General features: G+C 51.2%; 1 protein-coding gene across 1 annotated transcript in view; it reads left to right on the top strand.

Annotated features, from left to right (window-relative positions):
* Positions 1 to 18,080, top strand: part of LOC309858006 (uncharacterized protein) — a gene marked incomplete at its 5' end in the record, with an annotated part of 38,373 nt that extends 20,293 nt beyond the window's left edge. The window contains 2 exons of the mRNA XM_082750687.1: positions 14,777 to 14,897; positions 17,990 to 18,080. Of these exons, the coding sequence (XP_082606813.1) occupies positions 14,777 to 14,869 (93 nt within the window). The 3' untranslated portion in view covers positions 14,870 to 14,897; positions 17,990 to 18,080. The remainder of the gene's footprint in view (positions 1 to 14,776; positions 14,898 to 17,989) is intronic.

The raw sequence follows: 18,080 nt of genomic DNA, 5'->3' as shown, positions 1-18,080 counted from the left end.
TGCGACCATACAACCCTCGCCGCGACATTAGCCCCAAGGCTGATGATGCTGACTTGAGACTCTCTGGAAGAAAAAACCGAGAACGAGGAGCAGGGCAAAAGACACCCCCCCACCCCACCCCCAGTATATCCAGGAAGACACAAACCCGAGCAAAGGAGGAGTGGGAGAGAGAAAACTGAATACAGGAGGTAGGGGGACCCCCCCCCCGGGGCCCCCACGAACTAATTCATCGTAGGTTCAGAATTTGACCCGGTTGTAGATCCAACATTTACAAGGGCACCCGGGTGGCTCACATGGTTAATCACCTGACCTCAGTTCAGGTCTTGATCCCGGGATCCTGGAATAGAGCCCCATGTCAAGCTCCCTGCTGGGCAAGGAGTCAGTCTGCTTCTCCCTCTGCCTCTCCCTGCTGCTCCCCCGGGGTCCTGCTCTGTCCCACTTGCTTGCTCGCTCTCTCGCTCTCTCGCTCTCTTAAATGAATACATCAAATCTCTAACCAATAAAAAGTAAAAAGGAAATCATAAATTCACTAAAATAATTTAATTGGCAAAATTCCAAGGAGGCCGATTGCCTCCTGTGCCTCTACAGCGTAGGTTCTGAATGAAGTGTACTGTTGCCAAGATGCACCGGTTGGCTGACCTTCACGGGCTTAATGCACGCTCTGTTTATAGCGAGTATAAGAACCATAGATTCTGCCTTCTGTCTTTCCTGCTTTGACATCTCGGGCCTTGCTGACTTTGGAGGGACTTTCCCTGGCAGGCTTACTTAATTCCTAGAGATGGTCCGCAGCTTGCCTACAGGCAGAGCTTTCACGTGTAAAGCAACCAATTTGGAGCCTTTACCCCCAACCACCTCTTGTAAGAAACTCTCACTCTGGGCCACTATCCCCTGCCCTGATCACCCCAGGGGCAGGGACAGACGACTCCAGACAGACACCACTGTGTCCCGGAACCCACTGACATGACACCGACTAGGCAGTCTTAAATGTGCTTAGCCGGATTCACCTGCCCCTTGCCATGGAAACCACAGTAAAGGGTCTTGCCCGTGTCGTCTGTCCCTTCACTCCCTCTTTCTCCTGACCGCCCCTGGTGCTTCCCTGGGTGGCCCTCCATGGCTCTCAGGACCTCCTCTCTCCTGGGATCAGGGAGTCGATGAACGCTTCTTGCGTTGTGAGAGTTCCTTGTGTATCTGCTTGTCTTACCGTCCCTGATAAAATAAACCCCTGTACCCTGAAAACACCGGAGACACCTGGGGGGCTCAGTGGGTTGAGCTTTTGGCTCAGGTCAGGCTCTCAGGGTCATGGGCTAGGGTCCCATGTCGGGCTGTGTGCTCAGGGTGGAGTCCGCTTGGGATTTTCTCCGCCTCTGCCTTTCTGTCCCTGCCACCACCCCGGGCCCCGGCTCCTTTGCTAGCTTTTGCTCTTGCTTTCTCTTTGAGGTTAAGTCGTTGAAAAAGCCATGAGGGAGCCCCACAGATTTAACGAGGGTGAATATTTTGCTCTAATACATTTGGCCAGTATGTTCTGTTCAGTGCCTCTCGGTCGCATGTGCCTTGACCTTGAAGGAGACAGGATTTACCTTGTTACGCGCGGGGCACCCAAACCGCTCTGCTCTAAAACAGGCAAACTTTGTGGGCAGGATCTTAGCGCATTCGTCTTTCTCCGGGAATACAGATGGGACATCACATCCAGGAGATCCTACTGTGAGGATATTTGTTGGGCACACTCGTTAAGGACCTGCAGGGGTGGCTCTGTCTGTCAGTCAAGGGTCTGCCTTGGGCCCAGATCCTGATCTCAGGGTCCTGGCAACAAGCCTTGCATCAGGCTCCCTGGTCAGCAGGAAGCCTGCTTCTCCCTCTCCCTCTGCCCCTACCAGCCCTTTGTCCTCTCTGTCTGTGTGTCTTTCTCTCTCTCGTGATCTGTCAAGTCCCTAAGTAAAATCCTTACAAAGAAAAAAGGACATACAAGTCCACCATCTTTCCGTACTTTTTGGGTACTGGAGGCAACATATTCCTTGTTTATCGGTTTTACAGAAACCCATTTCAGCTGTTCCTTGTTAACGAGCCCACGCAGAGGGGGGAGGGTCTCCCCTCAACAGAAGGCTCTCGGATCTGTGCAAGCAAAATTGACCTGTTGGGGGTGACTGGGTGGCTCAGTTGGTGAAGCGTCTGCCTTTGTCTCAGGTCCTGATCTCGGGATCCTGAGATGGAGCCTGGCAGGGGGTTCCCTGCTCGGCGGGGAGCCCGCTTCTCCCTCTCCCTTTCACCCCCTTTTCCAGCCAGGGCGCTCTCTCAACTACAAAAACAAAAAGCTTGAGGAAAAAACCAGCTGTTCGTGCCCAGGTCAAAAGGCTGTAGCAGCCTCCTCTCCTGCTTCCTGGAGTCCCTGGACTCTCTGTCCATGCTATCTGTCAATCGTCCATGGGCTCCCAATGCAAGAAACGGCCCTCCTCGGCCCTGGTGAGAGACCATGAGAGCAGCAGTTGCTGGCCATGCACTGGGCTCTCCTGGAAACAGCATCTCTCACAGACTCTGAGCCTTCCTCTCCAGCTGTCCATTCTTCTCTGGGTCATGGGACCCCCCCCCCCCCCCCGCCCACCACCACCACCACCACCAGCAGCTGAATATAGTTCCCAAGGCCTTCCCGCTCCAGGCTGAAGCCCAAGTCTGCATATCCTACCTGCAGGTGGAGGTGGGGGCTTCTGTCCACAGTGCATTGCCAGATTCCATGGTGCCGGAGGACGTCCGCTCTTCCTTCTACCCCTTGGCCACCCAGCGATTCCCTTGGGATCAACTGCGTGAACATCAATGGAAGTTACTACATTTTGGATTTGATGACCACGTCTCCCTCCTGGTCACATGACAGCTTCACATCCTAGAGAAGCACCTGTCCTACGCCTTAAGAGTCTCAGCAGGAAATGGATGTCCATATATCAGAGTCCGTTCTGATGGAAAGCCTGAGGTGAAGGTTCAATAGGAAGTGTTGTCTTGGCATCCGGTAACTTTGGAGGGCCTCGGATGGCCTCACCCCAAGTTCCCTTCCCACTCTGCTCCCCCAGATCGGATCCCCTGGCCAACAAGCCCTCCTTAGCACGGGGACCAGGCACAGTTTCTTCCCAAGTAAGCTCCAGTTCCCTGACAGCCTGCGCCATGATCCAGCAAATGAAGATTTGAAGGGGCTTCTGAAGAAATGAACAAGGGAGTCGACCATGGACCTTCCAGTTACAAACCGCTTAAAGGATGATCAAGAGGAGCTACTTCTAGAACTTAGGGCAGAACCGTAAGCCGCTGGGTTTTCCATTTAAGAATAAGATGGAATTCATTCCCATTTCAAAACTGGTCTCTAAGGCAGAGTGATTTGGCGGGGTTGGGGGTGGGAAGCAAGTCAGAGAATAAGTAGTATACTCCTAAGCAGGCCAACCTACATAAGGCCCGAGAGAAATCAGGTTAGCCATAGCGTGCTTTTGCAGACAACAGAAAAGGAAATGATTTTTAAAAATTAGAAGATAAAAAATTAAGAGAAATGAGACTTACCTGGGAAAAGCAAACTTTTTTTTTTTTTTTTTTTTTTTTTTAAAACGTCCTCTTCATCGTGTACTTTTGTGCTAGTCACCTGGTTTCCCATACAAGGATTGTGTGGTCGTGTATCTGATACATTTGGAACACTGAAACAAGTTGATGTGTTCTCTGCATAAGGTATCCGTAGACGCTTGGCCCTTGTGTAAACCTTCCAGCATTACAGACCACAGCTTCCAAGGCCATCAGTGTCGACTGTCCTACGAACGTCACCACTGCTGTGGCATCTGGGTGGCTCAGTCTGTTAACTGTCTTTGGCTCATGTCATGATCCGGGGGTCCTAGGATCCGGTCACAGGTCAGGATCCCTGCTCCGGGGAGAGCCTGCTTCTGTCTCTCCCTCTGGTGCTCCCCCTGTACGTGTGCCCTCAATTTCTGTCGAAACGATAAATAAGATCTTAACACATAAAAAGGAAGTCACCGGTGTTTTCACTTTGGCGAATACTTCTGCAGTCATTGAGAGACCCCTTTTTTGTTAAGTCATAAAAGAAAGCTGTTTCTTCAGCTGAAAGCAAAACCGTGAAACATTTGGCATTTTGAAAAAGAACATTAGGAGATAAGGTAGACACGCAGAGTGACTTGGGATGTTCAAAGCGTGGTGTCACTCTGGCTCACAATCGTCTATTTCTTTGAGAGGTCTTTGGCCGCCTTTCCAACCTTCTGGGCAGGTGATAGTATATGCGGCGTGTACACGGGTAAAGCGTCAGTGACAGCATTTAGAAGAAGGTGCTCCGATCCATCCATTTGCGGTCCAGGTGGATTAATAAGAGACACAGCTGTGGTGCGGGGCTTGACGTCCTTTTTTCCGGGTGTGGATGCCAGGGTAGCGTTCCGTCGTGATGGGCCTTGTTTCTTAGGCGGCTTTCCCCTTCCTCCTGAATCTGGGGGCTTCACGACACGAGCAGAGGGTTTTGGCGGTGGAAAAGCTGAATGAGATTCCGCTTCTAGAAACTGGACAAAAAGGTCTGAAAAGGAACGCTGGGCCACAGCTTGGTGATTTGGTTTCGCAGGGGTGTTGGGGGCGCTTCTGGATCCAGGCCCCCCAGTCCCCCCGCTGGGCACACCCGCGGGCTCCCGGCTGCGCAGCTGCCGCAGCTGGTCTTCTCGGATCCCCAGCGTGCTTGCCATCAAGCTCAACGCTTCCTGCCGCTCCGCATCCGCTGCCTGGAGAGCTCCCACGAAGAGTCTCCTTAGGAGGGCTTTGTCCGCCATTCCTTCGGACTGACTGACTAAGGTCATCAGTCTCCTCTGTGTGTCCTCCAGGATTTCCTGCTGGACCTCGTTCTGTTTCTTGAACTCTTGGAGTCGGTCCTCCTTCTCCTCCAAGTCGGCATTGGTTTGATGCAAACGTCCCTGTAAGGACTTCAGGTTTCCTTCTAGGGCGTCTGCCTTTTCCATCCATTCGGCCAGTTCCAGCTTCAGGCTCGCTAGGGTCTGATCACAGCGCCTTCCCTCTTCCTGGGAGGCGGCAAGCCGGAGCACAGCTTCCTCCTTCTGCTGGGTGACCACGTGCAGCTGCTCCCGCAGCGACGCTACCTGCAGCCTGGCTCCGTGGCTGGCCTTTTGCATGGCAGCGGAAGACCAAACGAGTTTTCCCTGCAAGACCGTCACTTCCTCTCTCAGCTGAGCCACTCGGTCCTCCGAGGCCAAAGCTTCCCGGCGACGAGAATCTTGGGCTTCTGCAGCGAGCTGCCGCCCTCTCTCCAGCTCCTGGGTGAGGCGCAGCTCTCTCTCTCGTAGCTGGTGAACCTCCTTCTGGAGGGCGCGGGCTTCCGTTTCTTTCTGTGTCAGTGCCAACACGACGTCATCTCTCTCCCGCTGACACGCAGCTGCCTTTTCCTGCGTGGAGCGAACGGCGGCGGCGAGCCGGTTCAGTTCCCCGGTCTCGCCCTCCTCTTTCTCTCGCAGCAGTTGCTCCAAGGCCAGGGCCTTCTCTCTCATCGCAGCATGCTGGGATGCCTCCTCTCTCTGCGTCACTGACAGCAGCCGATTGGTCTCTTGCAACGCCCGATTCTCCATGTCCTGTTCTCTAGATCGTTCCACGATCTTGGCGTTTTCCTCTCTCAGGCGACACACGTCCACTTCGAAGTCTGCCACCCTCTCCTTCAGATTGGTGACCGCCTGCCTCAGCAGCTCGTTCTCACTCAGCTGGCCACAGAGCTTCTCCTGTAAGGAAAGCAGCTCCTCACTTTTCGCTTGGGTTCGGAGCTCCTGAGCCCGAAGGCAGTTTCGCAGAAGGGCCGGTTTCTCCGTCGGCCGTTCCGTGTGGGAATCGGCATCGCTGTGTTCCCGTGCTTTGCCTTCTCCTTCCCCCGTGGCGGCCCCCGAAGCAATCCATCTCTGCTGATCTTCCCGGAGGGTTCGGATCCTTGTCTCTTTTCCTCGCCCTGGTTTTCGGAGCTCTTCTACCTCCTCTCCGATCACCTGAGAGGCCTCACTCACGGGGTCAGATTTCACGGCCTTCCGGGAGTCGCTGGAGGTCTGGAGGAAAATCACACCAAGGTTCCCTAAAAGGAGGTCCTTGGCATTGCAGAGCTCCCCGATGCGGAGCTGCAGTTGGGCCAGTTCCTTCTCTAGCTCGTGGAAGTTTATTTCATGTCCCTGGTAAGTTGGGATCTGGTCCAGAGAGGCTGCCTGCGGTTTCAGAACGTTCTCGCTGTTGGGGCACGCCCACGCCTGCAGTTGTCGCAGATGTGTCTGAAGCTGGGGGGACTCCCGCTTCAGATTTTGGACGGTGGTCAGCACCTGCTCTTTCCACTCCTCCAGGATCTTCACTCGCTGTGTTAACGTGTCCCGTTCCTGGAGAAGCTGCTGGAACTGATGGATTCGACCTCCTCGAACCCCATGACCAGGGCTGGGTGTTTGCAGGATCCTCAGGAAGGTCTGGCATAGCTGACTCAACGCAGCCACCTCCAGGTCTTTTTCTCGAATCACGTGTGACAAGTCCCGAATCCTTTCTGTACACACCTCCTGGCCGCTGCTTTCCACTCTGGTGGACAGTTTTTGGTTTTCCTCTTGCGCCCTCTGGAGGTCCGCTTCCTTGGCAGCAAGTCGATGGGTCATTTCGTGATAGTCCCTTTCCAGATGGCTCTTCTCCCTCATCTTCTCGTTCAGGATGGCCAAGATCTGTTGGCTTTTCAAAGCACACTCTTGCAACTGCTGCTGAAGCTGTTCCACGTGCCTGTTCTGGCTGTGAGAAGCCTCCGAGATTCTGCTGGAAAGACCCTGAATCTCCACATCCTTTTGCTGGATGATCCGAGTGAGTTTCCCGATCTCCTCTCTGGAGAGCCGATCCACTTGCGCGGTCAGCCGGACGTTCTCTTCAGTGAGAAGCTTCGCCTCCGGGTCCTGTTCTTGGATCCCTTGGACTAACCTTTGAATTTCAGCTTGAGATGGATCACGCTCTTCACTTGCGTTCTCCCTGGGGAGAGGCTGGCTTGCTCGCACCTCCTCGTCCTCACAGGGTTCTCTCGGAATGTGCGGGCTTTTGTCGGGCAACTGGGCTCTCAGCTCTTCCAGCGTGACTTGCAGATTCCGAATCATCTCGTCTTTGGCTGCGAGGAGCTGAGCGCGTTCGGTGTTCATCTCCTCCTGCCGGTGTTGAAGACGGTCCACCTTCTCCTTCTGCTCCTGTAAGGACTGAAGCAGTGCTCTCTTCCCCTGCTGCTGGTTGTGAATGATCTTCTGTTGTTCTTGTATCTCCTCCTCGAGATCATCTTTTAACCTGTTGAGCTGAAAGACCTCACACTCGAGTTCTTCAATCTCCTCTAGGACTTTCGGGTCAACCAGAGGGACAGCGCGACTCTGTTGTGTGAGGCGCTCCGGGTCTTGGTCCACGGGAGGGTGTTGGTCGGTCGTGGATGGGAGACGCACGTCTTTGTCCTCCACGGATGCGGGTAAGACGTCATGGCTTCTGAAGGTTTCGGTCGACTGGCCGAGTTCCTCCTGAAGCTCTGGCCTCTCTCGGAGTTCCTTGATGTACTCCTCTTGCTCCCTGAGGCATTCTGTCAGTTGGTTCTGCTCCTCCAAAGCAAAGGACAGCAGTTCCTTCGTTTCCTGGTGCTCGGCGTCCATCTGCTCGATCCTCTCTTGGAGGTGTAGTATCTCCAGGTCTTTCTCCTGACCGAGTTTAACGGAATGGCCATTGTCTGCGGGTGACCATTCTCTGAGGCTTTGTTCCGTCTTGTGTTGGAAAAGCTTCTTTTCGGCCCGACACAGTTTGGCCACTAACCGTCCTTTCTCTATCTTTAAAGCCCTCACGGCGATGTTGTTCTTTAGGGAATCCTCGTTGTTGCGCAGAACGGATTCCTCCAGCTGATGGGTTGCGTCTTGGAGCTGACGAACCAACTTCTCCTTTTCTGCTCGGAGGTCGGAAGCAAGGTTGTTCAGACTGTCGTTGAGCCGCTGCATTTGTGTAAGCTGCTGCTTCAGCCTTCTGAGATCCATTTCCCTCTCCTCCAGAAGGTCACGGTTCACGTTCCCGGCAGCATCTCGGTTTTGCAGGTCTTGCACCTGTCGCTGGTAGTCCATCAGTTGTTTGCGGTGCCGGTCAGTGAGGTCGGCCAGCTTCTGCCGGTGGGTGTTTTGCAACACGGCCACTTCCAGCTGATGTTTGTCCATTTCCCGCATCTGCTTCTGCTGTAGGTCCCTGATGTGGCTCTTCAGTTTCCACACTGTTTCTGGGTCGATGGTATTTGGTCCCTGGGTGGAACACGGGCACAACATCTTCCAGTGAGTCACTTCAGCCTCCAGCGTTTCTGCCTCAGGGAGGCGTCTATTGATCTGTGTCTGGGATGAGATGACATCAGCCACATCCATGGCGTCCCCAGGGAAGGTCCCTTTCCCCAGCACATGTCTGTGAATATCAGAGATGTCCCTGGTCAAAGAGGTGTGGCTGCTGTCCACGGCCCCTAGGGTATGGCCTAGGCCACAGCCCAGCCCACCAGCCCAGGAGAACATCTGGCGGTCATACAACTGCCCTGGTCCGCGGTGAGAAAGCGTCCAGTCCAGCCGGACTACCCCGCCAAGTGTCACAGAACCCCTGCGTGCGCCAGGCTAAGAATCAAAAGCCAACCGCCATTGTTTCCAAGCAGCACCTCGCGCGCGCGCTCCCGCGCCCCCCCACCTCGCGCGCGCTCCCGCGCTCCCGCAAGCCGCCTCCGCAGCCGCGGCCGGTCAGGTAGTTCCGAACAGCCAAGACCCTGGGGCCCCTCATCGCGGCAGCTCCCCACACCAGGCTTGGGCCCTTGCCCTCCTTCCCCTGCTTGGCTGGCTGTCCTGGGGCGGCCCCTCGTGCATGCTCCTGCCTGACTGCACCCAGGTGCCTGCCGCCAGAAAATGCACCTGGCCCTGGACGTCCCCCTAAGTGGGGTCGCAGTACACAAAGTGCGGCGGCATGAGCTTTCCACGCAGTAGCATCTCTTTCATTGAGGTGGAAAGTGCAGTCAGACGCATCCGTCCAGCGAGGAGAGGGGACCCGTGGTGCATTTCAGGGATGTGTACACCAGCGCAGACGACGGGCCTCACGGAGCCTTTGGGTATTGCCAGCCTCCAGAGACTCCAGAGGGTCCTGCCCCTCCTTGCCCCGTCAGCCCTGCAGGAACAGCTCCGCCCGCACCTTGGTTTGGCGGTTCCCGGGCCGGGCCGCCGCCTGCGCGCGTGCCTCTGTGGCCTCCCGAGGCTGTGCGCCTAGACCAGGCGTGGGGTTGCGCCGGACGGTGGAGGTGCCCGGTGCCCGGTGGGCGGGTCCTCCGCTCTGCACAGAGTGGCCCAGGTGTGGGGCGGCAGAGGCCTGAGTCAGCCGGGCCTGGCGCTAGTGCACCAGTTTAGGAATCGCTTCTGCAGCTGCCCCGCCGGAGCCCCGCTGCCCCCTGCCGTCGCCATGGTGAAGCCGCAGCTGGCCAACCAGAGCCTGGCCGGGGAACGCGCCCGTTCCCTCCCGCCGCTGCGACTGCGCCGGCTGGGGCCTGGGCTCCCAACAGGAGGGCTGGGCTGGCGGCTCTCTCGGTGGCGGCGTGCTCCCGTCCCCTGCCGCCACCACACAGCAGGCACAGGGGGTCCTGGCCCGGGACTGGGCCACGGCACACACTGGAGCCCGGGTCCGGACCGGTGCCGGAGTCCCAGAGCAGCCCTTTGGTGAGTCGGCCCTCGGAGACCCCCCACCCCCACCCTGCGCGAGTCCTTGCCGCCCTTGGGGCCCTGGCCCCGGCCCCGCCCCTCATCGCCCTGGGGCACTGCCCCTGAGCCTTCCCCTGCCTTCCCCTATCTAGGGAACTTAACATAGAATAGAAATCTTGTATATATTTATGCTGGTGTCGTATAGATTGGTGCATGCATACATATTAGCCTTTCTGACCATTGTGCAATGGTCTCTCTTTGTGGTTTGGCTTTGTATTTCCCTGACGCCCAGTGATCCGGAGCATTTTTTCATGTGTCTGTTGGCCATTTGAATGTCGTCTTTGCAGAAACGTCTGTCCATGTCTTCTGCCTATTTCTTGATCAGATGATTCTTTGGGTGTTGAGTTTGGGAAGCTCTCTCTAGATTGTGGATACTGTCCCTTTATCTGACGCGTCTTTTGCAAGTACCTTCTTCCATCCTGCCAGTTGTCTCTTGGTTTTGTCGACTGTTCCCTATGCTGTGCAAAAATCTTTCTATCTGGATGAAGTCCCGGTAGTTCATTTTTTTGCCTTTAGTTAACCCTTGGCTTTGGAGACGTGTCTGACAAGACGTTGCTGCAGCTGAGGTCACGGAACTTGCTGCCTGTGTTCTCTACAATTTTGATGGATTCCTGTCTCAGGTGTAGGTCTTTCGTCCACTTTGAGTCCATTTTTGTGTATGGTGTAAGGCAATAGTGTAGTTTCATTCTTCTGCGTGCCGCTGTCCAATATTCCCAGTACCATTTGTTGAAGAGACTGTCTTTTTTCCATTGGATATTCTCTCCTGCTTGGTCAAAGGTTAGTTGACCATAGAGTTGAGGGTGTATTTCCAGATTCTCTATTCTGTTTCATTGATCCATTTGTCTGTTTTTGTGCCAGTACTCTCTGAATGATTACAGCTTTGCAGTAGAGCTTAAGATTGGGATTGGGATGCCACCAGCTTTGGTGTTCTTTTTCAACACTCCTTTGGCTGTCTGGGGTCTTTTCTGGTTCCAGACAAGTTTGGGGATTATTTGTTCTATCTCTGTGAAAAAAAAAAAAAAAAAGTTGCTGGTATTTTGATAGGGATTGGGTTGACTATGTAGACTGCTCTAGGTAGCATAGACATTTTAACAATATGTGTTCTTCCAGTCCATGAGCGTGGAACATTTCTGCATTTCTTCGTGTCTTCCTCAGTTTCTTTCCTATAAGTGTTCTGCCGTTTTTGGAGTACAGATCCTTTACCTCTTTGGTTAGGTTTATTCCTAGGTATCTTATGGTTTTGGGTGCAATTGCAAATGGGATCGACTCCTTAGTTTCTCTTTTTTCTGTCTCCTTGTTAGTGTATAGAAATGCAACTGATTTCTGGGCATTGATTTTATATCCTGCTACTTTGCTGAATTCCTGTATGAGTTCTAGCAATTCTGGGGTGGAGTCTTTTTTGGGTTTTCCACATAGAGTATCATGTCCTCTTTGCCCTTTCTTTCTTTCTTTCTTTCTTTCTTTCTTACTTTTTTAAAGATTTTATTTGTTTATTTGATAGAGAAATCACAAGTAGGCAGAGCATCAGACGGAGGGAGAGGGAGAAGCAGGTTCCCTGCTGAGCAGAGAGCATCATCAGGACTCGATCCCAGGACCCTGAGTTGAAGGCAGACACGTAGCCAACTGAGCCTTGCCGGCACCCCTGCCTTTTATTCTTTCTGTTGTCTGTTGTCTGATTGCTGAGGCTTAGGACTTGTAGTGCTATGTTGAACAGCAGTGGTGATACTGAACATCCCTGTTGTGTTCCTGACCTTAGGGGAAAAGGGAAAGGCTCTCTTTTTCCCCATTGAGAATGGTATTCACTGTGGGCGTTTCATAGATGGCTTTTATGATATTGAGGTCCAATATGGGAATGGACCTCTCCCTACACTGTGAAATTTTGATCAAGAAAGGATGCCGTAGTTTGTCCTATGCTTTTTCTGCCTCTGTTGAGAGGATCATATGGTTCTTGTCCTTTCCTTCGTCTATGTAGTCTATCCCTATTGATTGATTTGCAGACATCGAACCACCCTTGCATCCCAGGAATTAAATTCCACTGGTCGTGGTGAAGAATCGTCTTCATGTACCGTTGGATCCTATTAGCTAGTATTTTCGGGAGAATTTTTGCATCCACGTTCATCAGGGACATTGCTCTGTAATTCTCCTTTTTGGTGAGGTCTCTGTCTGGTTTGGGGATCAAGGTAATGCTGGCCTCATAGAAAGAGTTTGGAAGGGCTCCTTCCATTTCTGGTGTTTGAAACAGCTTCGGAAGATTGGGTATTAATTCTCGTGTAGCTCGTTGGTAGAATTTCCCCTGGGAAGACTTCTGGCCCTGGACTTTGGTTTGTTGGGAGATTTTTGATTACTGCTTCAGTTTCTTGGCTGGTTATGGGTCTGTTTAGGTTTTCTATTTCTTCCTGGTTCAGTTTTGGTCGTGTATCTATCTCAGGGATGCATCTGTTTCTTCCGGATTGCCCAATTTGTTGGCATATAGATGCTCGTAATACGTCCTCACGGTTGTTTGTATTTCTTTGGTGCGGTTGTGACGTCTCCTCTTTCATTCATGATTTTGTTTATTTGGGTCCTTGCTCCTTTTTGTTTTGATCAATCTGTCCAGGGGATTATCGATCTTCCTAATTCTTTCAAGGAGCGAGCTCCTAGTCATTGATCTGTTCTCCTGTCCTTTTGGTTTTATTATATTGATTTCTGCTCTACTCTTGAGTGTAGGCTTCATTGGCTGTTCTTTCTCCAGTTTCTTTAGGTGTCAGGTTTGGTTGTGTATCTGAGATCTATCTTGTTTCTTGAGAAAGGCTTGTATTACTAGATACTTCCCTCTCTTTGTTGCATCCCCAGAATTTTGCACAGTTATGCTTTCATTTTCGTTGGTTTCCCTGAAGTTTAAAATTCTTCTTTAGCCTCCGTGTATTTGAGTTCTTTCCAACTTTCCTCTTGTGATTGAGTTCCAGTTTCCAATCATGGTGGTCTGAAAATAGGCAGGGAATGATCCCAGTCTTTTGGTACCAGTTGGGACCTGATCTGTGTCCCAGTAGGTGTTCTGTTCTGGAGAATGTTCCACGTGCACTCGAGAAGACTGTGTATTCTGTTGCCTTAGGGTGGAATGCTCTGACTGTATCTGTGAAGTCCATCCGGTGCAGTGTGTCATCCAGAGCCCTTGTTTCCTTGTTGATCTTCTGCTTAGACAGTCAGTCCTTGGCAGTGAGGGCGTGTTAAGGTCCCTGACGATTATTGTATTATCACCAGTGTGTTTCTTTAATTTTGTTATTAACTGGCTTATATAATTGGCTGGTCCCATGTGAGGGGCATGAATATTTACGATGGTTAGATCTTCTTGTTGGATAGACCCTTTATGATATAGTGTCCTTCATCATCCATTATTGGTCTTTGGGTTCATCTCTATAGGTCTGATACAGGGATTGCTATGCTAGCTTTCTTTGGAGGTCCGTTAGCATGGTAAATGGTTTTCCACCCCCTCACTTTGAATCTGGAGGTGTCTTTGAGTCTAAGATGAGTCTCTTGCAGACAGAGATTATCGATGGTCTTGCTTTTTTTTAAGATTTTATTTATTTATTTGACAGAGATCACAAGTAGGCAGAGAGGCAGGCAGAGAGAGAGGAGGAGGCAGGCTCCCGGCTGAGCAGAGAGCCGGATGCGGATGCGGGGCTCAGTCCCAGGACCCTGGGATCATGACCTGAGCCGAAGGCAGAGGCTTTAACCCACTGAGCCACCCGGGTGGCCCTCCATGGTCTTGCTTTTTTATCCAGTCTGGTATCGGTGAGCCCTCAGAGGAAAGCAGTCAATCACTCCTATCTCCCTGGTCTCCAACCACACTCCATCCTCATCCAGCCTGTGACCGAGCATTTCTATCTCAGGCACATGATCCCTTTCAAGTCTGCAAACTGTGCCGACTCCTGCAGTGTGCACCCGTGCCACGCCTCCCAGGGGAGGAAGGGGGTTCTTGTGGTGGTTCTGCTGCTTCCTGGGCCCCTAGTCCGGGAGCAGTCACCTGACCATGCCTTGGTTCACAGTTTCTAGCAACCCCAAGCTGAGAACCCCCTCCTGGGCTCTCTGATTGCAGCCGTGTTCCCTGCTCCGATGCCCAGGAGCTCTGCCACACTCAGGCACCCCCAGGATTCTGCCCTGCTTCACCACCGGAGCTCCTTTCAGGCAGGGACATCCTGGTGAGCCAGGACAGACGTCTGAAAGTTCCGATTTTGTGCTCTGCTGCTCTGTCACTTTGTGGTGCCGGTTTATGGAGGCTCCCCCAACCCCCACGGTTTATCTTCCGGTATGTTGCCTCGGATTCACTTCTCGGCACCTCCTACCTTGCAGAAAGGGGTCCCTTTCCTATTTGTAGAGTTGCAGCTATGCTTCGATCTCCGGTTGAGTTTGTGGGTGTTCAGAATGATGTGATAGCTCTCTAACTGAGTTCCTGGGACCAGCCAAAACCAAGGTCTCCTACTCCTCCACCATTTTGGACTATCGGGGGTAGGGGAAGGGGAGAATTTGTAGCTATGTCTCCACAACACCACGTGCCTTTAACACTGTTTCAGAAGCGAGACAAATCCTTGCTCATTGCTCACCTTTTTACAGTCTGAAACTTTGGGTCACGTTGGTGTTCTACATCTATTAGTACATTGACTGTTGATGTGCTTGTTCAGTGTGTCTTGTTTTCCTGGGGTGTGAAAAACAGAGTTTTACTGCCCCACCAGTACTGCCCCATGGGTGCCATTAGAGAGTCCCATTTTTTTTTAGTGTGTACTTGACATCTAACTTTCTTTCTTTCTTTCTTTCTTTCTTTCTTTCTTTCTTTCTTTCTTTCTTTCTTTCTTGGCGGGGAGAGCATGTGTGCAGGGGGAGGGGAGAATTTCCAGCAGACTCCCCACTGAATGGGGAGCCCGATGTGGGCTTGATCTCACTACCCTGAGATCATGACCCGAGCCAGGTGCTTACCCAACAGAGCCACCCAGTCATCCCTAGAGAGTCGGTTTGATGAATACATGTGGATGTGCCTTTTTTCTTCTCGTAAGATTGCCAACACTCCTGATCACCCAATGTGTGCTGGTTTATATGACTCCGGAGCAGCCGGCCAGCCTTCTCAAGTGGACAGCCAGCAGTTTTGACACCGCCACGTTCATAAACTATGAACAGGTAAGTGGGAGCGTGAGACATTTGCTTTCTGCCTCTATTTCCGTGGTGGCTCAACACTCTCTGAGCAACCTCAGTATGTTTTCCCGCTTCCTCTTTTCCTTCTGCCTCTGCCCACTCACATACCTCCTTTTTCATTGATTCTGCCAGTGCCCAGCATCCCAGATTTCTTGATTTCCAGCGAACTTACGGCCAGAGTCTTTGAAACTTCTGTCTTGGCCTTAATAGAAGTTTTTTGAGTTCTCCTTTTATCATTGCATTTACTGTAGAGTCAGACCTTGGTGAAGGGAATTTGGGCTGTCCTATGGGTGGAGGGGTAGCCGACTCCGATTCCTTCAGAGGCAGGAGTGATGCACATGGATCAAGTTGGCCAGTGTAAGGCAGGCAGGAGTGGTGAGGACTACGGTGAACCCGAGTGTCCATGTCCCATCTGATGGGACGGTCCCCCGCTCGGTGCCAGTTGCTTGTTACTGTGTGGGTGTGTGAGTTAGAGTTGAGAACTCTTTTTCAGGACTTTGGTCCGAGACCAGTCTTGGTTTTATTTGAGAATAAAATTTCCTGATTTCTGAGATCACTGAGTTTGCACCACTGGCTGCCTGTTTTTCTCTTCTGCCCTAGTGGAAAGGGTTATGCTTTCGAGGTTTAAAATTACTCAGCTTGGGTCTGAATCCCGGCTCTCGCTCTTATGCCTGGCTCAGTGACCTTCAGCAGAATTGCGTGGTGGTTGGGAGTCCATGCTCTGGAGGTAGACTGCTTAGCTGTGTGTCCTGGACAAGTTGAATAATCTCTCTGTGCCTGTCTCCTTATCCGAAAAATGGGAATAATAACAGTCCTGACTTCATAGGATTGTAGTGAGGAGTGAGTGAGTTAATTTGTACAGGAGCGTTTATGGCACTGTCAGGCTGTCAGGCAGGCCTGAGCTGTTCTGGATCTCTTGGAGCCTCAGGTCTTTGTTGTTGTTGTTGTCGTTGTTTTAAAGATTTTATTTATTTACTTACTTATTTGTCAGAGAGAGAGAGAGAGAGATCGAGAGCCCAAGCAGGCATTGTGGCAGGCAGAGGCAGAGAGAGAAACAGGCTCCCTGCTGAGCAAGGAGCCCGATATGGGATCCTGGGATCATGACCTGAGCTGAAGGCAGCAGCTTAACGGACTTGGTCACCCAGGCATCCCCCAGGTCCGTGTTTTTAAAGGGATAACTTCTCTGGATTATTAAGAGAACTCATGAGAATGATGTGTAGCAGTGGGCATATGAGAAGCGCTGAATACACGGTAGCTTTTTTTTTTTTTTTTTTAAAGATTTTCTTTATTTATTTGACAGATCACAAGTAGGTACAGAGGCAGGCAGAGAGAGAGAAGAGGAAGCATGCTCCCTGCTCAGCAGAGAGCCCGATGCGGGGCTCGATTCCAGGACCCTGAGATCCTGACCTGAGGCGAAGGCAGTGGCTTCACTCCACTGAACCACCCCGGCGCACCCCCCCCCCCCCCACGCATGGTAGCTACTTGTATTGCTTTTATTTTGCTTTTACTGATTTTACTTTTTTTTTTTTTTTTTTTTTTAGTCTCATTTTATTTTTAAATTTTATTACAGACAAGAGCAGTCAAGGCCTTGCCCACTACAACATACCTAGGGACAGGTCTAAGGCTAGACCTGGTTGCCTTTTTTGCCACCCTGTGCCATGTTCTTATATAGGCCGGGTTCTTACAGAGGTGTTTCTTGGTTGAGTTTTCTTCCTTCCCGCGGCTCATGACCTGAGCCAAAGGCAGAGGCTTTAATCCACTGAGCCACCCAGGCGCTCCTGGGAACATGCTCTTCACAGGGAAGAAAGTGCTCTGGAGGATGAACAGTTTTTATAGGATCATTTACTTTTTACATTTTGTAAAAGCTCAAAAGATTTATAAATTAGCATACAGGCAGGAATCACAAGTTTTATTACAAAGGAACGCAGGGAGTAGGGGCACTGGTCATTATTTTAAGGACAACGTGATTTTCCTGTAGGCATCTCATTCACAAAACAGATGTGTATGGTGTATGTGTGGGTGTCAGGCCAGAAATCAGGCTTTTGGTTGGAGCAGAGTTCATTATATATGGTCATGTTGATTTAGAAATCTAAAATGGTTCCCCTGTATCTCAGGCTTTTAGAGGGTTTTTCTCTCTGAAATGATGATTTTCTTTTTCTTTTTCTTTTTCTTTTTTTAAGATTTATTTATTTGTTTGTTTGTTTGATAGGTAGAGATCACAAGTAGGCAGAGAGGCAGGCAGAGAGAGAGAGAGGAGGAAGCAGGCTCCCTAGCAAGCAGAGAGCCCTGATACGGGGCTTGAGCCCAGGACTCTGGGATCATGACCTGAGCCGAAGGCAGAAGCTTAACCCGCTGAGCCACCCAGGTACCGCATAAATGATGGTTCTCAAAAAAAACAATTTTTTTTTTTTTTTTAAAGCAGAGGAACCTTTTTCATCCCCTACAGTTTCCTAGCTGCAATGCTAAACCAAAAATGTTCCCTTTTAAAGAAATTTTTTAATGTTTACTTGTCACCAAATGCCTTGGAATTGTCTCCGTAGAACCTTGGCGTTCCCTGGAGCATTGTTTGAAAACCGTTATCTTAAATTAGTCCTTTATCACATTTAGCTGCTGCTCTTTGAATTCCCTCTATGTTTCCTCTTTCCTCGCTCATGCTGCTGTTTTCTTCATACTGCTGTTTACCTCTGAATGTTAAGGATGCTTTTGGGTGGCTGCAGTTCAGTTCTGATCAGTGATGTCATTTAATGGAAATTCCTACTTGAGCATTTGGCCGGAAATTGGAGATATGAATAGGATAGTCTCAAAATGGTCATTAAACTTCAAATCCTGAAAGAACATTTCTTCTTACGCCTTCTATGGGCTAAGCCCGTGGTTCTCCAACTTTCACATGCCTACGAATCACCTGGAATTATTTTTGAAATGCGGCTTTCCAGATTGCATCTGTGGGGATCTGATTGAGTAAATCTGTTAGAGGAACTGGAAAGTCTGTACTTTTAAAAACAGCCTAGGTGATCTTTGTGTAAAGCGTCCACATAAACACTGGGAAACACGACACTGAGCATTCTTGTTGTCCTCAGGGAGCGTAACACTCTGCTCAGACTGCAGACAGCAATACCCAGTCCTGAGGCTGAACTTGCGGCTACCTTGGATATCTGGTAACGTCTGCTG

Source organism: Mustela nivalis (genome assembly GCF_964662115.1).
Source record: "Mustela nivalis genome assembly, contig: HAP1_SCAFFOLD_1716, whole genome shotgun sequence".
NCBI classification, from domain to species: Eukaryota; Metazoa; Chordata; class Mammalia; order Carnivora; family Mustelidae; genus Mustela; species Mustela nivalis.
This window is presented reverse-complemented; position numbering and strand designations above follow the sequence as displayed.